The sequence below is a fragment of the Poecilia mexicana genome, unplaced genomic scaffold, assembly GCF_051168715.1.
Source record: "Poecilia mexicana isolate PSO_F unplaced genomic scaffold, ASM5116871v1 scaffold_8, whole genome shotgun sequence".
Taxonomy (NCBI): domain Eukaryota; kingdom Metazoa; phylum Chordata; class Actinopteri; order Cyprinodontiformes; family Poeciliidae; genus Poecilia; species Poecilia mexicana.
Genome location: NW_028263377.1, coordinates 693,787 through 714,289, shown reverse-complemented (window position 1 = coordinate 714,289; position 20,503 = coordinate 693,787). Strand labels below are relative to the sequence as shown.

General features: G+C 39.8%; 1 protein-coding gene and 1 long non-coding RNA gene across 12 annotated transcripts in view; one reads left to right on the top strand and one right to left on the bottom strand.

Moving 5' to 3' along the window:
- Positions 1-20,503, bottom strand: part of hdac5 (histone deacetylase 5) — a 97,002-nt gene that overhangs the window by 20,136 nt on the left and 56,363 nt on the right. For 10 of the 11 annotated variants that reach the window (XM_088007981.1, XM_088007989.1, XM_088007984.1 and 7 more), the window contains 15 exons: positions 19,800-19,931; positions 19,592-19,701; positions 18,130-18,246; positions 17,744-17,855; positions 15,229-15,339; positions 14,949-15,142; positions 14,762-14,877; positions 14,467-14,662; positions 9,423-9,537; positions 8,453-8,586; positions 8,170-8,290; positions 2,825-2,874; positions 2,641-2,748; positions 2,505-2,560; positions 2,318-2,405 (listed from right to left, as the gene is read on the bottom strand). In XM_088007981.1, coding sequence (XP_087864107.1) covers positions 2,318-2,405; positions 2,505-2,560; positions 2,641-2,748; positions 2,825-2,874; positions 8,170-8,290; positions 8,453-8,586; positions 9,423-9,537; positions 14,467-14,662; positions 14,762-14,877; positions 14,949-15,142; positions 15,229-15,339; positions 17,744-17,855; positions 18,130-18,246; positions 19,592-19,701; positions 19,800-19,931 — 1,760 coding nt within the window. The remainder of the gene's footprint in view (positions 1-2,317; positions 2,406-2,504; positions 2,561-2,640; positions 2,749-2,824; positions 2,875-8,169; positions 8,291-8,452; positions 8,587-9,422; positions 9,538-14,466; positions 14,663-14,761; positions 14,878-14,948; positions 15,143-15,228; positions 15,340-17,743; positions 17,856-18,129; positions 18,247-19,591; positions 19,702-19,799; positions 19,932-20,503) is intronic. The other variant, XM_088007988.1, reaches the window with a different exon arrangement.
- Positions 6,437-7,467, top strand: LOC148157811 (uncharacterized). The gene is made up of 2 exons (XR_015764040.1): positions 6,437-6,529; positions 7,169-7,467. It is a non-coding gene; the product is annotated as an uncharacterized LOC148157811 (long non-coding RNA).

Genomic DNA, 20,503 nt, shown 5'->3' with positions numbered 1-20,503 from the left:
GTATTTTTGTTCTGTAAAAACATGTAATGATGCTGAACTGAAAGCAAAGCCTGAATATTCACACATGGCACTAAAATCCCTTCTGAACAATCAGAACATTTACATTCTTTAAAAACTAAGAAATGTAATAAGTGTAATTCATTTTTGTTGCACCAACATTGCCATATAGCCACATGTGCTCAGACTGAGGAGGTGGCTATACCTGCTGCACATGAGAATGACTCTCTAACACAGCATCCATGACCTTATCTTAAACTTTTGTTTGAGGTGGTTGGAATTAAAAAACATTTGCTATGGTTTTATGTGTTTGCTACAGAAGATCTCAGTCTATAGCCTATAAAAGTGAATTAGACATATTTCAGCACTACTAAAGGTGTTTGTTTTGACCCTAATTAGTCTTCCTAATTTTAACATGGAAAGCATGTCAGATGCTGAATGTCAATTTTTTTTTTGAATCAGGGCGAAGACTTTAACGCATTAATTTTAATGAATTAATTACACAGATTTTAATGTGTTAAAGTTTCAATGCAATCAATCCAATTTTCTTTTATTTACACACAAAGTTCCAAGCTGGAACTTTTGTATTGTGTTTTTAGTATGTTCATAAATATGACGCACGATGGCTGACTATATGTGCATCAAATTCATTTTTGCATCAAAAACTGATTTGATGGGACATTGGTAAAGACTACTGTTGTGTGAAACTTGTGCTAAAAGGAGCTGGTCTTTCATCAAAGCTATGGAGGACCAAAACTGACATAATAAGAAATAAAAGCATAAATATATATTTAGTTTTTCCTTGTCCTTACACATACAGTTCCGTCAAGAAATGTATATATTTTCTCTTTCATTTCCCCTAAGCATATTTTGTTTTGTCTTTTCCTTATACAGGCTCTCCTTTTGTCACTGCCTCCTCTCCTTTTTCTATTTGTCCTTTTTCTACTTCTCCATGGGCATCTTTATGTTAATGAGGAACCTGCCTGCAGCTGCAGTGAAGTTAGTTTCGAGTTGGATATTGGATATCCCAATATTCACCGAGAAAGCGGCGTTTAGCTCAGGGTTGATCCAATTTATGAATGTTAATTTCGGCCAGCCGTTCTCTAGCTCCCTCCTCAGCGCTCGGAGGTTCACTTAGGGACTGTCAACAGATTTCTGAACCAAACACTCCTGTCAAACAAATGTTAATAAATGCCTTGCCTTGTGACCGACTGATACAAAAAAGAGGTAATTCATGCTTTTACATGAAACACACTACCCTCTATTAAAATGTCAAGTCATATTCAATATTTTAAATAATATTAATATTAAATAATATAATGTTTATATATAATGTGTGCCACATTGACTAGAACTCAGTACGTAATTGTACTAAACTCTATATATGAGGCACATGCATTTCTATTCCATTTTAACTAAATTTTTATTTTTGTTACCTATTTTTTTAGTTTAAATTTAGTATTTCTCTTCAATAGCTTCTGGGTCATGTGACCTATTGAGTCAAAATCAGTGTGAATTTTTTACTAGACTGGAGAGTTGATGTAAACTAATTTTTCCTCTTTTTAGAGGTTTTTATATTTTTTATGTCTCATGTAAAAGCATAAACTACCACTTTTTTGTATCAGTTGGTCACAAGGCAAGGCATTTATTAACATTTGTTTGACAGGAGTGTTTTGTTTGAAGATTTGTTGACAGTCCCTAAGTGAACCTCCGAGCGCTGAGGAGGGAGCTAGAGATCGGCTGGCCGAAATTAACGTTCATAAATCGGATCAACCCTGAGCTAAACGCCGCTTGCTCGGTGGATATTGGGATATCCAATATCCAACTCAAAACTAACTTCACTGCAGTCAGTAATGCAGTAAAACCACCAGGATAAAGTTTGTTTTGATCTGTGGCCTGTAAAGGTGGCACCAAGCGGCTGCGCGAGACCTAAATGCCCTACAACGTCTGACGCAGTGACGTTGGTTCCAAAGTTCTGCTGGCCAATAGTAGAGGAGGTGGACATAGACGGCAGATCTCCTCATTAACATAAAGATGCACAGGGTCCTCTTGTGCATCTATTTGGTCCTCCATACAAAGCTACTCAGGCCTAAAAATCAATCTCAATGCTGCCCATGTTGCAGCAGCACAGATGTCCCCAACGCTCCAGATTTAAAAAGGGCTTTATGAATTGAAAATACTGCTTATTTTGTCTGTATATTGCTTTCGAATGAATTTGATTAATTATTTACAGATCCTGCAATCCTTCCACTGTTTTAAAATTAACATAAATTAGTAGAACATCCTCTGTATGTGATGCTTGTGTTTTTGTGCTTCTCACCCAGTCCACAATGAGGATTTTCCCCACTCCAAGCTTCTGTTGCAGCAGCTTTGCAGTGATGGCTACTGAGTTGAAGAAGCAAAAGCCCCTGTGTCCACACAACAGGCACAGCTCTATCAGAACCTAGGCTTGCAGATCTGATAAAACATGTAGATTATTTTAAAAATAAAGAGGTAGAGATACTGACATGGCTGTGGATTCCTCTGCATGGTGACCAGGTGGACGCACAACTGCAAAGCCGTTCTGATAGAAAAATATACACTTAAGAGTAAAGGTCAGTTCAGATGGTACATGATACTGAGGAGAATTTTTGTGTGTTCTACCTTCAGCTCCCCTGCAGCCACCTTAAAGGCCAGCTCAATAACTGAGCCCACTGCCATGCGAACTGCTGCTGATGAGTGCATTTCGTTCCACACAGTGTCACTGTCCACCTGCAGAGGGCAGCATGGAGCGTAGGTTAGGACCTCTGATAGAGGTCAGGTTAACACAGAGTATAGAGAGCCTCACCCCTATTCCTCCGCAGGGCAGAACAGCATACATCTTCTGACTGATGGGACCTGAAAAATCACAAGCAATCCACTAAAACCTCACAACAGCAGCAGTTCATCAGATCAATTGTAATGAATCGATAATTGAAACATTCAACAAATTTATCAGTTGAATAATTGCTAACTGAAGTACACAGACTCTGAAACATGCCATTTGCTGAAAGAATAACACCCTCAGAGCAGCAAGTAAAACAATTCTATTCAAAAAAATGTAAGTCATAAAGAACCTTGATATCCAGAAATGACAGTTTTAGCTCCATTTGGTTCAAATTCTAAAAAATAATCTCCTATTAAGTACTTTTGCTGTTATAAATCGGATAATAAAAAAATCTACATTATCAGCCCTGCAGTGTATTGATATTAAGTGCAGCAGAAAGGCCTGAGATTTCACATGTTGTTAGAAGGAATTTTTAGCTGCAGATGCATCCTTTGCTACAGATGACCAAACGTTCACCCCAGATAGCACACAACATTAAATCAACGTTGAATTATAGTTAGAATCATTGATTTTTGGTTTAAGTCGACAAATGACAAACAACCATCCACCTCTAGCCAAGTAACTAACGTTGAAACTGTGTCATTGAATCAATGTTGTTTTGTGGTTGAAATCTAATGACTGAAATGCTGATGTCTGATCAACATCTGATCAATATTGAATCAATGTCAGATGTATTCCCTCACCCCTCCCCCTCCTCTCCTCCTCATCAGCGCTCTGGGTCAGAGTATTTTATTACTGAGCGGGGGTTATCACATTTAAATTAAGCACTGTAGAGGATAGTGGGTGCTGATTCCTTTCTGTGCATTTTCTTACTTGTTCATAACAATTCTCACTGTTTGTGTGTGATATATTGACACAAAAACATCTACAACATACTAAAAGGAGTGGAGCGGTCCACCCCCACCATTTACATGAGTGGGATAGCCCAACCACACAGCTGCTTCGCTGTTGGCTTGTTGGCAAAAGATGTTAATTCAATGTTGAATTATCATCACAAAGGTTGCATGTTTGGTTGAGGTCGACAACTGATGGTGGATCAACTATAAAACAACCATCCAATTCTAACTGTTGATGAAACTGTGTCATTGAATCAATGTTGTTTTGTGGTTGAAATCTAATGAATGAAATGCTGAGGTCTGATCAACATCTGATCAATGTTGAATCAATGTCAGCTGTTTTGCCACACACCTTCTTCCCCTCCCCATCAGAGCTCTGGGTGAGAGCATTTTATTACTGAGCGGGGGTTCTCACATTTTTAATAACACTGTAGAGGATAGTAAGTGGTGATTCCTTTCTGTACAGTTTTAAACTTGTTAATAAAAATTCTTACTGACTGTTTGTCTGTGATATATTGACACAAAAACATCTACAACTTACTACAAGGAGTGGAGCGGTCCACCCCCACCATTTACATGTGTGGGATGTCCCAAACACACAGCCACTTGTGTTTGTGCAAAAGATGTTAATTAAATGTTGAATTATGATCACAAAGGTTGAATTTATGGTTAAGATCAACGACAGAAGCTGGATCAACCATTCAATTCTAGCCAGTTAACATCCATTGATTGAAATGCCAACATCAAATCCAGTGTTTTTCAGCACCGGTCCACCAGGCAAGTTTTAGGCATTTCCCTAATTCAGCACACATGATTTTAATTGACATCTGATTAACAGGGTTTTGCTGAACTGAAAGCATGCAGGTCAGTTTGCCTTGAGGATAAGGTTTGAGGAAGAACTAATAATCTAAATGTTCAATCAATGTAAGCTGTTTTTTGCACCCCTCCACCACCACCCGCCATTCAAACGCCCAACCCCCTTCCCTCCACTCGCCAAAGACACACACACACACACACACACACCCCTTCCCCCCACCCCTCACCTGGCCCCATCTACGCCTCAATATAAATACCGTGTTTCCCCGATAGTAAGACGTATCGGGGGTTTCAGGGGGGTCGGCTAATATAAGCCGTACCCCGAAAAGTAAGACATATGTCTTACTTTTCGGGGAAACACCTCTCATCTAGCTGCGCGCCGCCTCCTGCCCACGTCCACGCCGCCCCCTCTCCATACGTCGCCGCGTCTGCCACCTCCGTCTGATCCAAATGAGCGCCGTCCCCCTCTCCACTTCCTTTTATAAAACTGTTTTGTGGTGAATACAATACTGTTCAGGTTGTTAATAAATGTTAATTTTATGGTTAAAACAAAAAATTCGACAATTTTTTTTCCAATATAAGACATACCCCGAAAGTAAGACATAGTGGGGCTTTTGGGGATAAAAAGAAAGTAAGACACTGTCTTACTTTCGGGGAAACACGGTAGCAGGGGGTGGACCGCTCCACTCCTTATAGTAAGTTGTAGATGTTTTTGTGTCAATATATCACACACAAACATTCAGTAGGACTTTTTATGAAAAAGTAAGAAAATGTACAGAAATGAATCATCACCCACTATTCTTTACAGTGGTTAATTTAAAATGTGATAACCCCCGCTCACTAATAAAATGCTCTGACGAAGAGCTCTGATGAGGAAAAGAGGAGGGGAAGGGTTGCAGCAAAACAGTATGTATTGATTCAACATTGATCCCGTTTTGATCAGACATCAGCATTTCATTCATTAGGTTTCAACCACAAAACAACATTGATTCAATGACACAGTTTCAACATTGGTTACTTGGCTAGAACTAGATGATTGTTTGATGGTTGATCCACCATCAGTTGTTGACCTCAACCAAAAATCAACCATTCTAACTATAATTCAATGTTGATTTACCGTTGTGTGCAATCTGGGCAGTTTGTTGCAGCCCTCATCACCTCCTCATCTCCCCCTACTCCCTCCCAAACCTCCCCCACCCAGCCGCTCCTCCCAACCTTCTCCTCTTTACCCGCTCTCACCCCTCCCCCCCTCCTTGAGCTCTGGGTCAGAACATTTTATTACTAGGTGGGGGTTAATCATGTTTCAAATTAAGCACTACATGTTGAGAACAGTGGGTTGTGATTCCTTTCTGTACATTTTCTTACTTGTCTGTAAATATTATTACTGACTGTGCATAATGTGTTGACACAAAAACATCTACAAGTCTGTACTAGGAGTTGTACAGTCCACCTCCCCAATTTTACACTTGTGTTTTGTCTCAACCAAAAAGCCACTTTGCTGCTGGCTTGTTTGCTACCGGCTTCTGAATTGAATTCTCCGCTGAGCACTTTTATGGTAAGTTTTTCAATATTACTTTGATCTTAAATGTGTTTATTGAAAAATAAGGGCATTGTTTTGTGCCCATAGTAATCCTGGTTATTTTGGGGCAAAACGGATATTTTTAATAATTGAGGTCATGTCTCCTTTTGTATTATTTTCATCCTACCCACCACTCCAGGCCTAAGTATGAAATCCTGCGAGATTTTGTAGGATTTGAGTTTTTAAAATAGGGCGGGGCCTATTGTTTGGTCTGGGAGAGCATGTGGTGGACAAGGAAGTGTAAGGCTGGCTGCTCCAGGTGGGCTTTAAATTGTTGTGATAGTAATCACTTGTTTTTAACTTTTTATTATGATATGCTTAGGGTCATGCTTAAATGAACCTCTGTTCCAGAACAGCTGAGTTAGATGATTGCATGACCGTCTGCAGCCATCAAGAAGTGCAGAAGGTTGTTAATCATCCACAGATTCAATCCAGGTGAGGCAGAAAGGAAACACTTAACATGTAAGGCAGGTGAAACACTGAACTAAACCTGCTAATGACTGATTCAGTCTGTTGATCCTTGGATTGGTAACTGGTTAAATTGAACTGGATTATTGTTACTTGTGTGGGATCTTTATTAGCATATAGACACTTTTTAAGGAATTTAATCAACTTATTTGGAAATATTTGTAGTTGATGGAAGATTGAACCAGCTATTTGATGGAAGTTTATTCTGTATAAATTATAATTTTTCCAACTACAGTATAAATCACCTTTTGTTCGATTTATTTGTCTCTGGTGTGTTAAATAAACCTGATCCTCCCTGAGTTTTATCCTTAGGTTTTCTGATAAACAGCCCTTTATTTTAAATATTGATTTAATATCAATATCATAAATCCTACACTATACTGCAGCTTGATGGGTAAATGCAGTTGTATATGTAAACATTAAGATAAATATTAATGAAAGATTAAGATATTAATTTAACAGTGAGTGTACATGGGGAGCTATATGGTTTGTATTTGTTCTCAGACCTGTAACCAGTACACTGTTTAATCTTTCATTGTGTTTCAGAACTTTTCAAATGTTTATCATATTTCTAACTGGCACCTTCCTCACTCTTATTTTTTTCAGCTGTTGCTCTGCAGTTTGACCGAAAGCTGACTCTTGAGGACTGCAGCAAAATTGTCAAGAAGTGGCTTCATTATGCGCCAGAACGAGAGGAAGACATCGCAAGGAATCAAAGTGACGCCAACCAGAGTCAAACTGGGGTTACCACAACTTGTACTGTTTCCCTACTTCATACAGTACAAAGCTTAACTTCATGGACTCTGTTCTTCTGTGGACAACAGACTGTTGTTTTGACAGTCAAAAAGGGGTCAAATATGTTTAAAGATCTGTCCCTCTTTTCTTAAATAAAATGTTAAATCAAACCCATGTCGTCATTTGTAACCTTTTGCACACAGTTTACCCATCATCTGCCAATAAAATAGTGTGTTTAACACCAGTGAAGAAACTTTTAGTGTCATGTTATGATGTAGATCTATCAGACCTAAAAATGTACATAAATCCTTAGCTTTCATTCAACATAAAATCAACCCAAATCTGCATGTAGATTCATGTTCAGATGATGGTTGAATCAACATTGATATAATGTCAGTTATGGTTGAAACCCCAACGTTGATTCAACATACAAGTGACCGACCACTTTCAACGTTGATTCAATGTTGTTTCAATCATTCTGTGCTATCTGGGACTGAATAAGCTGCTGTTGCATTTTAGGTAGCAAAATGTTTATTTTATTATTTTAAAAAGGAATTGGATTATTTGTTGTTTTTCGCATATTTTAATGTATTTCTAATATTTTATCAAAAAAGGTTAAATGGTTCAATAAAAAATAAGCAGAATGTGCTAATTTTTTTATCCAATTAATTGATTAATGGTCAGAATGATCAATCAATTATGTTAATTTACTAATAACTAACTGTTAGTTGCAGCAGTAATCATCAGACACAAATATGGAGGCACAAAAGTCCTTAGAGATGAAGAATATTACAATTAAAAGCAGATAAGACACCAAACTACTGCGTAGGATAAGTATGAAACTGTGAACATAGACTGAGGTAGACCAATACCCAGAAGCTTCTTGTGGTCCAGTTTGTGCCGATTGAGCGGGCTGGTTCCATACAGCAGAGTGTGGAACTCTGAATGGACCGACTGGATTTCATCTAGAGATGCTTTTCTCCCACGAATCCTCTGCTCACAGACAGGTGGACAGATAGACAGAGAAGCTTGGTAACATCCTTACTTATGTAGGTAAAAGCAATCCAGTGAACAACCTTCTATATGCACCAATCAGAAACCTTTGTGAGTACTAAGATTACGCTTCCAAACTTGTTGGCGTGTGACTGTGTGTACCTCACAGCGGCTCAGTAAGCCTGTTTCCTGCAGTCTGGACCAGATGCTTTGGACTCTCCCAGCATGCTCTGGGTGAATGTGAGCATTGCCACACACACATTGATGTTTCAGCATCAGGCTGTCATACACCAACCCTGCAGAGAGGCAAAGAGAAGGGGCTACTGTCAATATCATGCATGGTAAACTCAAGCATTGTTATGGTGCCCTGCATAAGTATTCACACCATTTTAACATTTTTCACAGCTTGTACAAAAAGAAAAGTTTCATTGCATTTACTGAGATTTTAGGTGAGAGACCAACACCAAGTATGGCATAATTGCAACAAATGAGAATAAATGAATTAATAAATATCTAAAGATTCACCTTCTCACATATAAAGCCCTTAATAACCAAGCTCCATCATATATCAGAGATCTGATTGTTCCACATGTTCCTAACAGAGCACTTCTCTCTCTGCAGATTTACTACTGGTTCACACAGGTTTTAAAAGTAGAATAGCAGATCCTTTTGCTATCAGGCTCCTCTCCCATGGAACCAGCTCCCAGTTTTACTCCGTGAGGCAGATACCCTGTCTACTTTAAAGACTGTGATTAAAACTTTCTTTTTGATAAAGCTCATTGTTGAATGCTTTAGGTCAGAGGTGCCCAAAGTGGGTCCTGGAGGGCCAGCATCCTCCATGTTTTAGTTCTCTCCCTGGTTTAGCGCACCTGGATCAAATGATGGCTGTTAGAAGGCCTAAGAGGAACATTGACAAGCTGATAAGGTTGTTACTATCAGCAGGGAGAGAACTAAAACGTGCAGGATGCCGGCCCTCGAGGACCGACTTTGGGTATCCCTGCACTATGGGCTTGTTACTAGGCAACAAGCCCAAAGGCTTCCAGAATCTGGACTGACACCAACCCACACTTATCCAGTCAGAAACCAGATGTGCATTCCTAAAAATACTTTATTAAATAAGTAGGAATCTGACCGGTGGTAAAGAGGTGTTTGATGGGGTTGACAGCGGTTGCAGGGGATGACTTGGCTCTTCCCAGAGGTCTGTGGGGCAGCGAGGATGGAAACACGCTCAGATGCTGCAAGGACTGCTGGGAAAGAGACGGAGAGATGTTCTGATTCACTGCAGGATGATTCACAAATGAGCCCATTCATTGCAGAGGAGGAGGAGTGTGCATAGTTGTATAGGAGCTTAAAAAGAGACACGTTGCTTAACACCACACACAAATACACACATGCACACACACCAAGAGATAAGAGTATAATTCAAAGCTGGCTTCATTCATAAAGCTATGCTGTATAACACGCTGAAACTGATTGAGAAAAGTTGCTGCCACTACAGCCCATTTAACCCATCACCAACCCCTTCATTCCCCTGTGTGCACGTTTGCGTGTGCGCGTGTGAGATTTCAAGGATTCAGTGAACACTGCAGTCATCCACACATACACACACAGATGTGCGCATATATTCTGAAGTGGCTATATATAGGGAGGTGTTGCTGCACTCCCTGCTGCGCATTGGATGACTCATCATGTGTGGGTGGACACTCAACACACACACACTTCAAGACATACAGACACACACACAGCAGTGAGTCCAGTGGTTGAGTCACCACATAGTGATGTAACTGCAGCGTCAATACGTGTGTGTGTATGTGTGTTATGTGCGTGTTTACGTGAATGAATGCATTGGTTCAAGTTTGAAAATGTATAGTCTTTCATCAATGTCAGTGTTACCCTAAAGATTTTTTAAAGAGTTCTTTACCACAGCTATGTTTTCTACAGAGCCTTGCAGAAGTCACAGATTTTACTGAGCGACGTCAGTAAACTCCCGTAAAATCACCTTTTGGTGTGTGTCTCTCTACAAGCTTTTCATATCCAACAACCTAACATTTCTTGCTCATTGTTCTATCTTCATCAGATTGGATGGATTTCATCTGCAATCAACACTTTTCAAGTGCTGCCACTTAGATCTGTGCAATGAACCAATGGCCAGTCTAGAACATGAATATCATTTGACCAAAACCATTACACTGTTACATTTTCTTGTTCTGCTAGAAACTGAACATCCACTCACCGTCTTAAAACTGTTGCAGCTTGTAACTGTTTTTCTTAGACGATTGTTCTGTAATAATTCTGATCAGGTCCCCTGTTCATGCTAAAGACAGATAATCCCCACAGCATGATGCTGACTCCACCGTAGTTCTGCATGGAGATGGTGTGTATGGATTTCAGCAACATACAGTATCTTGCTAAAAAAGTTCAAGTTTGGTGTTCTTTCACTGTTATATCTGTATACAGATGTAATTCCATCTGTATATTCAGATGGAATTATATAGAAGTGGATGTTGCGGTCACCGACCTCTAGGGGCTCTCTTCATGAGAGAGCTCTCTCTTTGTGTTTCAGTTCTACCTGGCTGCCACAGGTGAAATGTGTTGGAGCTCGTCAGCCACCCCATAAAGAGCTTCATGCCAGAGATCAGATCCCTTTTTCCCTGGGCCTTGATCTGAAGTGATCTCGTCTGTCTGCTGACTGTTTGTGGGGACTTGAATGATCTTGCTGTGAGCATATTGTGAAGAATCAAGTGTTTAATTAAAGTAGTGTGTTTCTATTCACAGTGGAAGCTGGTAGTAGTGATGCCAAATGAAGCCTCGTGAATGAAGCTTCCCAGCTCATTGCTTTGCGCAAAGGTTCATTACTCGGTGGTTCATTCATTTCTCACTAGTGACATCTGCTGTTGAAACTGTGGCAGCCTTTTTACTCTAATAGACATACTTAAAAAAATTGTAAATGCAATATTGTCACAAAGTTTTTGTCAAACTCATATTTAGCAACAGGAGAGTCAATTAAATCCTATTTAACTACCGGTAATCTTTTATAGTTATTAAAATCATTTGTAGCCAATCCTGGTATATGGCGACTGTCAGTGGCTGTTTTCTTTTGTCATCGACTGATTTGTCAATAGACATTTGTTTTAATGTATTCAAAGTGCAGAGCTTGTTGGGGCAGACAGTATTCTTTGAGTTTTGATTTGCCTCCTGAAAAACTAAAATTCTTCAAAAATTCTCTTGTTCTTGGATTTCTATTGGCTCTCTGATCCAGTCCTTTATATTTTAACTCATCAAAATTTGACTCTTCCAACAATTTTAAGTGTGTTTCTGCTGTGCAAGACTGATATATCTTTGCAGAACAAAGAAATAGTGGAAATTTCAAGAAGGTGAGAATTTTGGAGTTGAAGGGGTTAATTATTTTTGTTTAAGGGAAGTATTCCTAGATGTCAGATTTTTTTCTTCTTGCTGGTTTCATTTCAATCAAGTTTATTTGTGTAGCACATTTCAGCAACAATGCAGTTTCAAAGTGCTTTACATAATAAAAACTCACAAATATAAAGTCATAAGATACACCATAATCAACAATTGAGAAAACCATTAACAAACATTGTATTTTGATGAGTGCCATCATCAAAATTATTAATAAACATGAACTATGTTGGTCAAGGTTCCTTTTATGTCAGCCACTGCTGAAGACAAATACTCTGATGTGCGATCAAATACAATAACCCATGCCATGAAGCAGCAAGGCTCATCACGCTTTTACTTTGAAAACTGACATGCAAAATGAAGCAGTCACATGACCCATGCAATGTGAGGCCTCGTTTGTTGCCAGTCACGTGGTTTTCAACAAGACGACACAAGTGTCAAAGCAGGGCTTCACCTGACACGCCCCCTTTTCACTCGGTACAAGCCTGGAAGCCTGGCTTCAGATAGTCCATCACTAGTTGGTAGTGGTTCTTTGCCTGTTTTCTCCTGTTTTGTGTTTAGCCAGGGAGTTCAGGTTTTGTACTTTTTTCAGTTCTCCTCTAGAACTAGGGAGTGCTAGAGCTCCCCCTGGAAACGTCATAGCACCCCCATAAAATATTAGATTTGGGTTTTTTTCATCCGATTTAACATTACTTATACGTAGTTGTTGCGGCATTTTCATCAAAAGACACAAAATAGAAACAAATTATTATATACTGGGTTAAAAAATAAAACATCACGCAAGAGTATTTGAACTTTGTCTATACGTATTATCACTTCTGTGACATGATGCCGTCTCTGCCCCCATGTGCATGTAGAGCAATCCTCCCCCAATCATTCCAGGGTATTTGTCAGCAACTGACCAATCGGCTGTCACAATTAGTCAAAAAGTGTACGTCCTTTATGAACTGACTGTCAACACAATATTGACAGAGTTTATCATAGCAAACTAACATTTGTTAGTCAGCACGAAGGTAACAGGTAGTAAGCATAACATTTTTTATCATAAGGACACTTATTGATAGTCAAATCAAGCCCTGTAGCGGTTAATTAGGCAATTAAATGAACACAAGTTAATTAAAAATAAAAATAAAAAATATAACAATATGACCCTTTGCACATGATGTCACTCTCTCTCCACCACAATGGATGGCAAAACCTATGCTCTCCTGTAAAGCCTGTATAAATACGAACATGTGGTAGCCTAATATCGCTTTTATTTAGTTGATTTCGTAGTAAAATGGTCACAAGGTGCTGCAGGTCAGCTGCACAAACAGACAAGGGTCAAAACCAAGCTTGTCATTTTATTTTAACGAGGAAAGATGCAGCGATGATTAGCAGCAGTCAATCATAATGACTGGCAGCTCTCGGATTTAAGCACGGATTTACAGAAAACACTTTATGCAAGGTAAGAAAATTAACATTCATATACTTTATAAGTAAGTATGATTAGAAAGATATCAAATATTGCATAATGGAGAAGGTAGTGTCTAACCATCAGTAACCATGGAAACAATGCCACGCCGTCAGGTAGCCTAGCATGTATGGGAAAAAAATGATTAGCGTCTTCTGTACATTTTTAAGGCTGCTCCAGTTTAAGAGGAAATACTGTTTATGACACAGCGACATAAATCATGTGGTGTGAATTCAGGCAAAGTCGGTAATTTGATCAACACGTCAGGAGGGAGGAGGTACGGCTCGGTTTCTCAGCTAGCTGTTTCAGGCTTCTGTAAATACCGCTGTCTATGAGCCCCAACCAGGTGTGCTACGTTCACAGACAAAGTAGCTTGACTTGAACAAACAGGAGCCATGAATAAACACAAAAACAACCTGGGAAAACAACTTCAGCCTCAGTTCAATACTCCAGATTCTCACTTCCAATGTACATCATGGCGCTTCGAATGATTAAGTGATATAGTTGCAAAGGGTCAATACTTGGGTTTCCCCTTTGTCATAAATGCTGTTTTAACCTAAACAATGTAATATTATCTTGAAGTATGGCTAATGGCTCAAAACTTCATGCTGACGTCTAAGCGTCAAATACACGCAAATCAGTCTGATTAAAATAACAATACTAATGTGTGTGTGTTGATAACTATAGGGGAAAAATATCCGTCATAGCACCCTCAGTAAAATGATTAGCTCCCCCTTAGTACCTACAGGAAAAAAAAATCTGGAGGTGCCACTGTCTGACAGAAGCCCCATGTTGGGCCCTTGGAAGTCTCTTGCCCAAGGACACAATGATAGAAGCATTCTTTGTGCTTCTGTCACAATTCATTCCCATTCATTCCCATCATGGGAATGAATTGCAGTTTAAAGAAGGAAAATAATTAACTCTATGGAGATAACTGACCCATGCCTGGATATCTTTCAGCAAACATTACTGGTTGTGTCTCTTTGCTTATACATCACAGCGAGACACAGAAATATTTGAAAGGTGAGGGTTTAGTCTCACTTCCCTACATCACTTCATCACTTACAGACAAGCCCAAGCCAATAAGAAAAAGAAAGTAAGAAGGAAGGAAAAAAGGAATATGGATGGATGGATGGAAAGTTCAGTCCACACTAATCGAAATATGTTTTGTGTTATTTCATTTTTAGCTTCACCTGTAAAAATTCTAAGCCAATTTCAGACTTCTCCAGAATATTCCAGACTGCCATAAAATTATGTCAAGGACTTTGGAATGAATGTGTGTGTTCAGTGACATTTTCACACCAACCTGTATGTAGCTGCCCCTTTCCTCTTCCTCGCTCTCCCTTAGCTGAATGACATCATCATCCTCTTCATCTTCATCTAGCTCACTCTCCGTGCTCTCGCCTTTGACCTGGATGACCCTGGGTTCCTCCTCCCCCTTCAGGTGGCTGGCCAGTCGCTCAGATGAGTGGCTGCTGTCATCTGATCCCTCTTTCTGCAGGCTACATGCCAAAGAAAACATGGAAAATTCTTACACTTAAAAAGCAACAACTAGGAACTTAAGAAATTTAAGCTTGGGTTTCTAAAAGCTTTCACTGCACCTGTTAGGAGCCGAGCCTTCATCCTCCTGCATGTCATTGGTCTCTGTTAGCTCCTCCTCCGTCTCCTCAGGGTGAGTGGGTGGTGGTCTAGGGAGGTCTCCCCCCTTCGATAGCATCTACCAACCACATGTTATGTTACTGTGCAGACCTATAACAGGTCATGCTTGAGGTGTGTGAAGTGGTCTACCTTATAGTGTTTCTCCAGGAAGTGCTGGTGCTGCTGTTGGACCACCAGCTGCTGCAGCGCCTGGGGTGACTGGGGTAAAGGGGCGCTCTGTGTGCGAGCCAACGGTCGGTGGCGGGGCAGCTTGTTGACGGGCCGCATTCCAGTGGCTACACCTCTCTCTGCAGTAACCAGCGGTGACTGGTTGTACATGGGCACTGAGTGGGTGGATGGTCACAGGACAAACATAGTAAGAATTGTATTCTGCTTGGCAAATGTCTGACTAGTTTGGTGTTTGTATTACCCAGCATAGCAGTCTGCTGTCGGGCCTGCTCAAGCAACAGGACGTGTTGTAACAAGGAGGAGTGGGCTGAATGAGAGCCGGGGGGCGGAGTCTCCACATCATGTGCCGCACCTGCACAGGAACCACAGCAATTCTTCTGACATTTTACATGAAGCTGCTTTTAAAACTATTTATACCCGTGAGACTTTTTCACATTTTGTCACATTACAACTACCAACTTAGTTTACTCAGACTGTGTGTTATAGGCTAAACGTAGAAGGAAAACGATACATCCATCTATCCAACGTGCATAGCCATTTATTGGAGCAGGTCGGGGGGTGGAAGAACTACACCGTAGACATGTCAGTATTCCATCACAGGCCAACACAGAGACAAATAGTGATGCACACCAAACTCATAATTACAATTTAGGCCCCGTTTACACGACAACGATTTCGGGGGAAAACGGAAGAGTTTTGTTGCGTTTGTAGTGCGCATTTACACGAAACCACCGAATGTTTTCTCTGACAACGGCACAGATTAAAAACGGGTTCCAGAGTGCGATGTTTCTGAAACGTACCGTTTTCCGTTGTCGTGTAAACCGAGAAAACGGATCTTTTCTTCCAGAGAATCCCCAGCTCATGCATAGTATGACGCAAAACACAGCTGCTTCCTACAATCCACTGAAGAAGAAGAAACTACTCACAATACTGGTGTTACTGTTTCCCCATCAGATACGGTTCCCTCAGCATCTCTTCACCGCTCCACCGCCCAGGTGGCGAAATTAAAGGCTGCTTGTTCAGCCTCTTATCTAGAGAACTACGGACCAGCCCCGGCTCCAGACGAGTTTAACAGGGGGGGCATCGACTTATTTTGGGGGGGGGGGCGGGGGGGGCAAAATGAGTCTACGTAGCTGAACATAGACAACATCAATAGCCTACAGGCTACTTGTTAACAAGCTTAAGGTGTTGTATTGATATTAGCTAGTCATCTTTTAGCTAACATTACCTGCATCCAACAGCTTTACTCAACTCAGTCGGTTAGTTTGGGGAAAAAACTGTGCAGTTATTTACGTTTTGCTGGTTTGCTGCCATGATTCTAACACACCTGCACAGCAGCAGCAGGTCTCCTTTGCTGCCTCACAGGTGTAAACCCAGCGCGAGCGTCTCAGCGTTAATGTTGCGTTTGAAGGCGGCTCGGAAAAACAGGTTACGACTTGTTAGCAACGGATTAAACTGCTTTAACTGCTGGAAAAGGTGACAGAGGACACGGATATGGGAAGTGTGGAAGCTCCTATTTTATCAAATTCATATAGGAATAACAGACTGTTGGCCATTCCAAGGTAAAAACAATAAACAGCTTCCAGTCCGGGGCCCGCTACGGACACTGTGAAAGCTCAAACAAGGTGTTTCAGCAAAGTTATCCCACTTTTTCCAACTGCATGCGCCCTAATCAGACGCACACAATGCGTGTTTTCTCCCAATCTATGGGAGAACGGTACCTGATGGGGAAACGTGAATCCACATGCCTTCAAGTAGAACTTTTTTTTAAACACATGCGCACTCAGTTTCAAAGAACCTAACACCAACTAGGCGCAGCGAGAGCATTACACGTTTTCGATGTGTGCCGTTAGTGTGTAAACAAAGATCGTAATTAGAACGTTTTCATGTAAACGATCCAACAAAAACTTCCGTTTTTGTTGGATCGTTGTCGTGTAAAGGCCCCCTTAGAGAGACCAATTAACCTAACATCCGTGTTTCTCAACCATGGTATTCCTACCATGGAGGTCTGCATGGGAGGACTTGCAAACTCCTACAGAAAGACTCCAGGCCCAGATTTAAAATCAGGACTTTCTGCTGTCAACTGCAACATGAAAATGATAAATGGTTTTTAGGGGTTGTTTACAAATAAAAATCTCAATAGTTATGTGTGCATGTGTAATCAGCTGCCCTGACTCAACAATCTTTTGCTGCAATTACAGCAGTAAGGCATTAGGGGTACTGCATGTCTCCAAATCTACAGGCTGAAATTGTTTTTGGCCAGTTATTTTCTCTCTGGAGTTATGCAGCACCTATACAATTACAATAAGTTTTTTACTCCACCTTTGAATGATGTTGACCTCATATGACTCGATAGTTTCACATGAGGTAATAGTCATGCCATGGCAGGTTTGGTCCCTTCTCTGTGCCATACTCACTCTATGTGCAGATGACAAATTAAACAGAATTCAATTCAACTTGGAATATTGTTTTATAACCTAACCCTGCTTTAAAGAACTGGACTGGACTCCAGTCACTACTCAGATAACTTTTGAATGCAGTTGGTTGTTGTGGATATTATTTATCAGTGGTTGAATAAAAATTTTGATTACACTTTTCAGATTGTTTTAAGTAAAAAAAAAAATCCATGTGTCCTTTTCATATATTTGTAGGAAGCAGAAGAAATAGACAAATATTTTTTTCATAAAAGGGGGGAAAATAGAAAAGGTTCAATGGTATGATGCTGATCACCTGGTTAAATTGTGTGTGAACGTTACCTGCTGGTAGGGAGGAAGTGGAGAGAAACTTCCCAGTTAGAGCTCCTCCTCCTCGTAGGGACTGGATGGCCTGACGCTCTGCTTCCTGCTGGGTGGACAGTTTCTGGGGTGGCTGGAAAGAAGAGACATTTTTATGCAGTTTTTGTAATCAGTGTACATTATTTGTGATGTCACATTGAGAAGCAGTTAAGGGAAAAATAACAAATTATTCCAAAGATTAGGAAAATAAATCAAGTGGGAAAAGTTGCTGTCAGATAGCCAGGTCAAGAGTCTCACAGGTAAAACTAACACTAATCTGTTCACTCAGTGAAACAAATCTGGTTTGTTCTCTGCAGGACATCCACAAACATAAATTGCAAAGATGAACATGTCTACCACGGACTTACTGTGATGTGTGTGTTGGCAGGGAGGCCTAGGGAGATATTGGGCAGGGAGGGTGAGGTGTAGAGACTAAGAGGACTCAATGTCCCATCAGCCCCCAGTGTCTGATGGAGAGATCTCAGCTGTAAGATAAACACAGAAGCCAGCTGGTTAGAAAATTCAATGCTAAATGAAAATCTCATTGTTTCCTCTTTTCCAATGTGTCAGTAACAAAATATACAGTAGATCCATTAGTCTTTAAAGATATAAATGTATTGTTTTTATCCTCAAAAAATAGCACTTGACATCATGAAGCTTGGCAAAAAATAAAATGTTATATGTTGTGCTTATAACCACTGACTGAGGATCTAAATCCTACCTCTGTCATGATGTTCAGTTTTCTTGTGTCTAAAGATAATCTTAGTCACTGTTGAGAAGATCTATCAAACCAATTTCTACTTTAACACTACATAATCCACCGGCAGGCCATTTTACTGAAGTATTTACACAAGGGGGAATCTTGTGCATGCATTGTTTGCATCATCACATAAGTTGTAGTTGCTAACTCTCAGCCATCTCAATTGTTAGCTACAATTTTACATTCCAAATGGTATGTTTTGTTTTAACTAAAAGGTACTTAGGAAACTGACTCTATGTAAGCATATTTCTGGAAATGTTTCATACAAGATGTTTTTAACAGACGGTCATATCAGAGTCACTTTGTACTTTCATCCTCAAAACTGAAATTAGGCATTTCACATTTGTCTAACAATATTGATACTAAGTGTTAGTATCAATATCTCCAATAAAGATATTCTAAGTCAGCCCACCTGGTTCAAGTAGCAATCACTGACAGCTAAAATGAATCCCAAAATTCAAAGATGTTCATCAGAAACACTCAAAATGACTAAAAAAACCCAATGAAATCATTTGATTAATTGTGTCTTTGTTGCCATCACACTTGTTGAGTCAGAAACTAAGAGTGAAGTCAATCTGTCCCGTCGTGATAAACCCATCTGTAACCAGCAACTGTCTGGCCATCAAACTCATTCATAAGTTGAATCAAGTATGAATGTGATCATTTAATTTATGTTTTTTAACTACTGTGTTTTATAAAAAGAAAATTGAATTTTACACACTAAAATTGTTAATAAAAATATTACATTTTTATTAACATTTTCAGATAATATTATGACATGAATAGTATGACACAAAATATTATTAATTATATTTTATAATTAAGTGGAACATAAATTGTTCTTCATAATTAATGTCATTAGTAAATACAGTAACCAAATAATTCAAATTAATTGAAAAAACATTATTTATTAAAACTGGTCCAGTGCTTTAATTTTTAATGAAACACTCTGAGGGAGTAAAGCTTTGAGCTGTGTGAAAACAGTTCATGATAAGACAGACAGACAAAAAAAGTCATGAAAAAGAACTTCTTTAAATGAAGCTTGTGCATGTTAAGCTGTGATTCTGCACCTCAGTCTGTATGTTGGGGACTGATCCCGTGTTGCCGTTGGCGATGGCCGTATTGGAACTGTTGGGGCTGCTGGGACCTGAGCCTGGAGCACTGTTACAGACGGAGGAGACTGGGACAGAGACACAGAGAAAAGCTTAAATGTTGCTGATCATGCTTGACTGATTTTTCCATTTACTCTCCTGTAGAAATGATGAAATCTTTGTTCACCTGATATCTCAACAGCCCTTTTCTTGAAGGTGCTGATGACAGTTCCATCCTTCCTGCGCAATAATGGAGAGCTGCGCCTCTCTGCCACTTTCTGCTTGAGTCTAGATCGAACCTTCAGGTTCGGCTCTGAAACTGAATGAGTCAGACACAGAAGGAGACACATGGGTTCATGCAGTGGTCAACATATTTCAGCCATTTAAAGCAATATCTCCTATTAATTTAAGGCCACAGTTGCTTGTCACAAAGATTGTAATGATTGGAGTGGCAGAAAACATTTCAAGACAGTGTCTTGCGTAAGTATTCAGATGTGTTGAACTCTTCTTCATTCTGTCATTTTACAAACACATAGCAAACCCACATGTATGTGAAAAAACTAACACAGAATGGCAAAAGTTTCAGTCTCTAGATGTGCAAAGCTGGTAGAGACGTACTCCAAGAGACCTGCTGCTGAAACTGCAACAAAAGGTGATCCTGCAATGTATTCAGAGGGGCATGCTGAATTTTTCAGAGTTTGAAAAACATGATTAATTTTTCACAATTGTCCACTATTTTATGAATGTCTGAAAGTCCCAGTAAAATACATTGAAGTTTGTGGTTATAAGTTCAAGAGGCATGTATATATTTTTCAAGGCACTATTTTGATGTACCGATCAAAAACACTGAATGAGTTTCAGACATTGAACCTTGTGTCTTCAGAGTCTCTC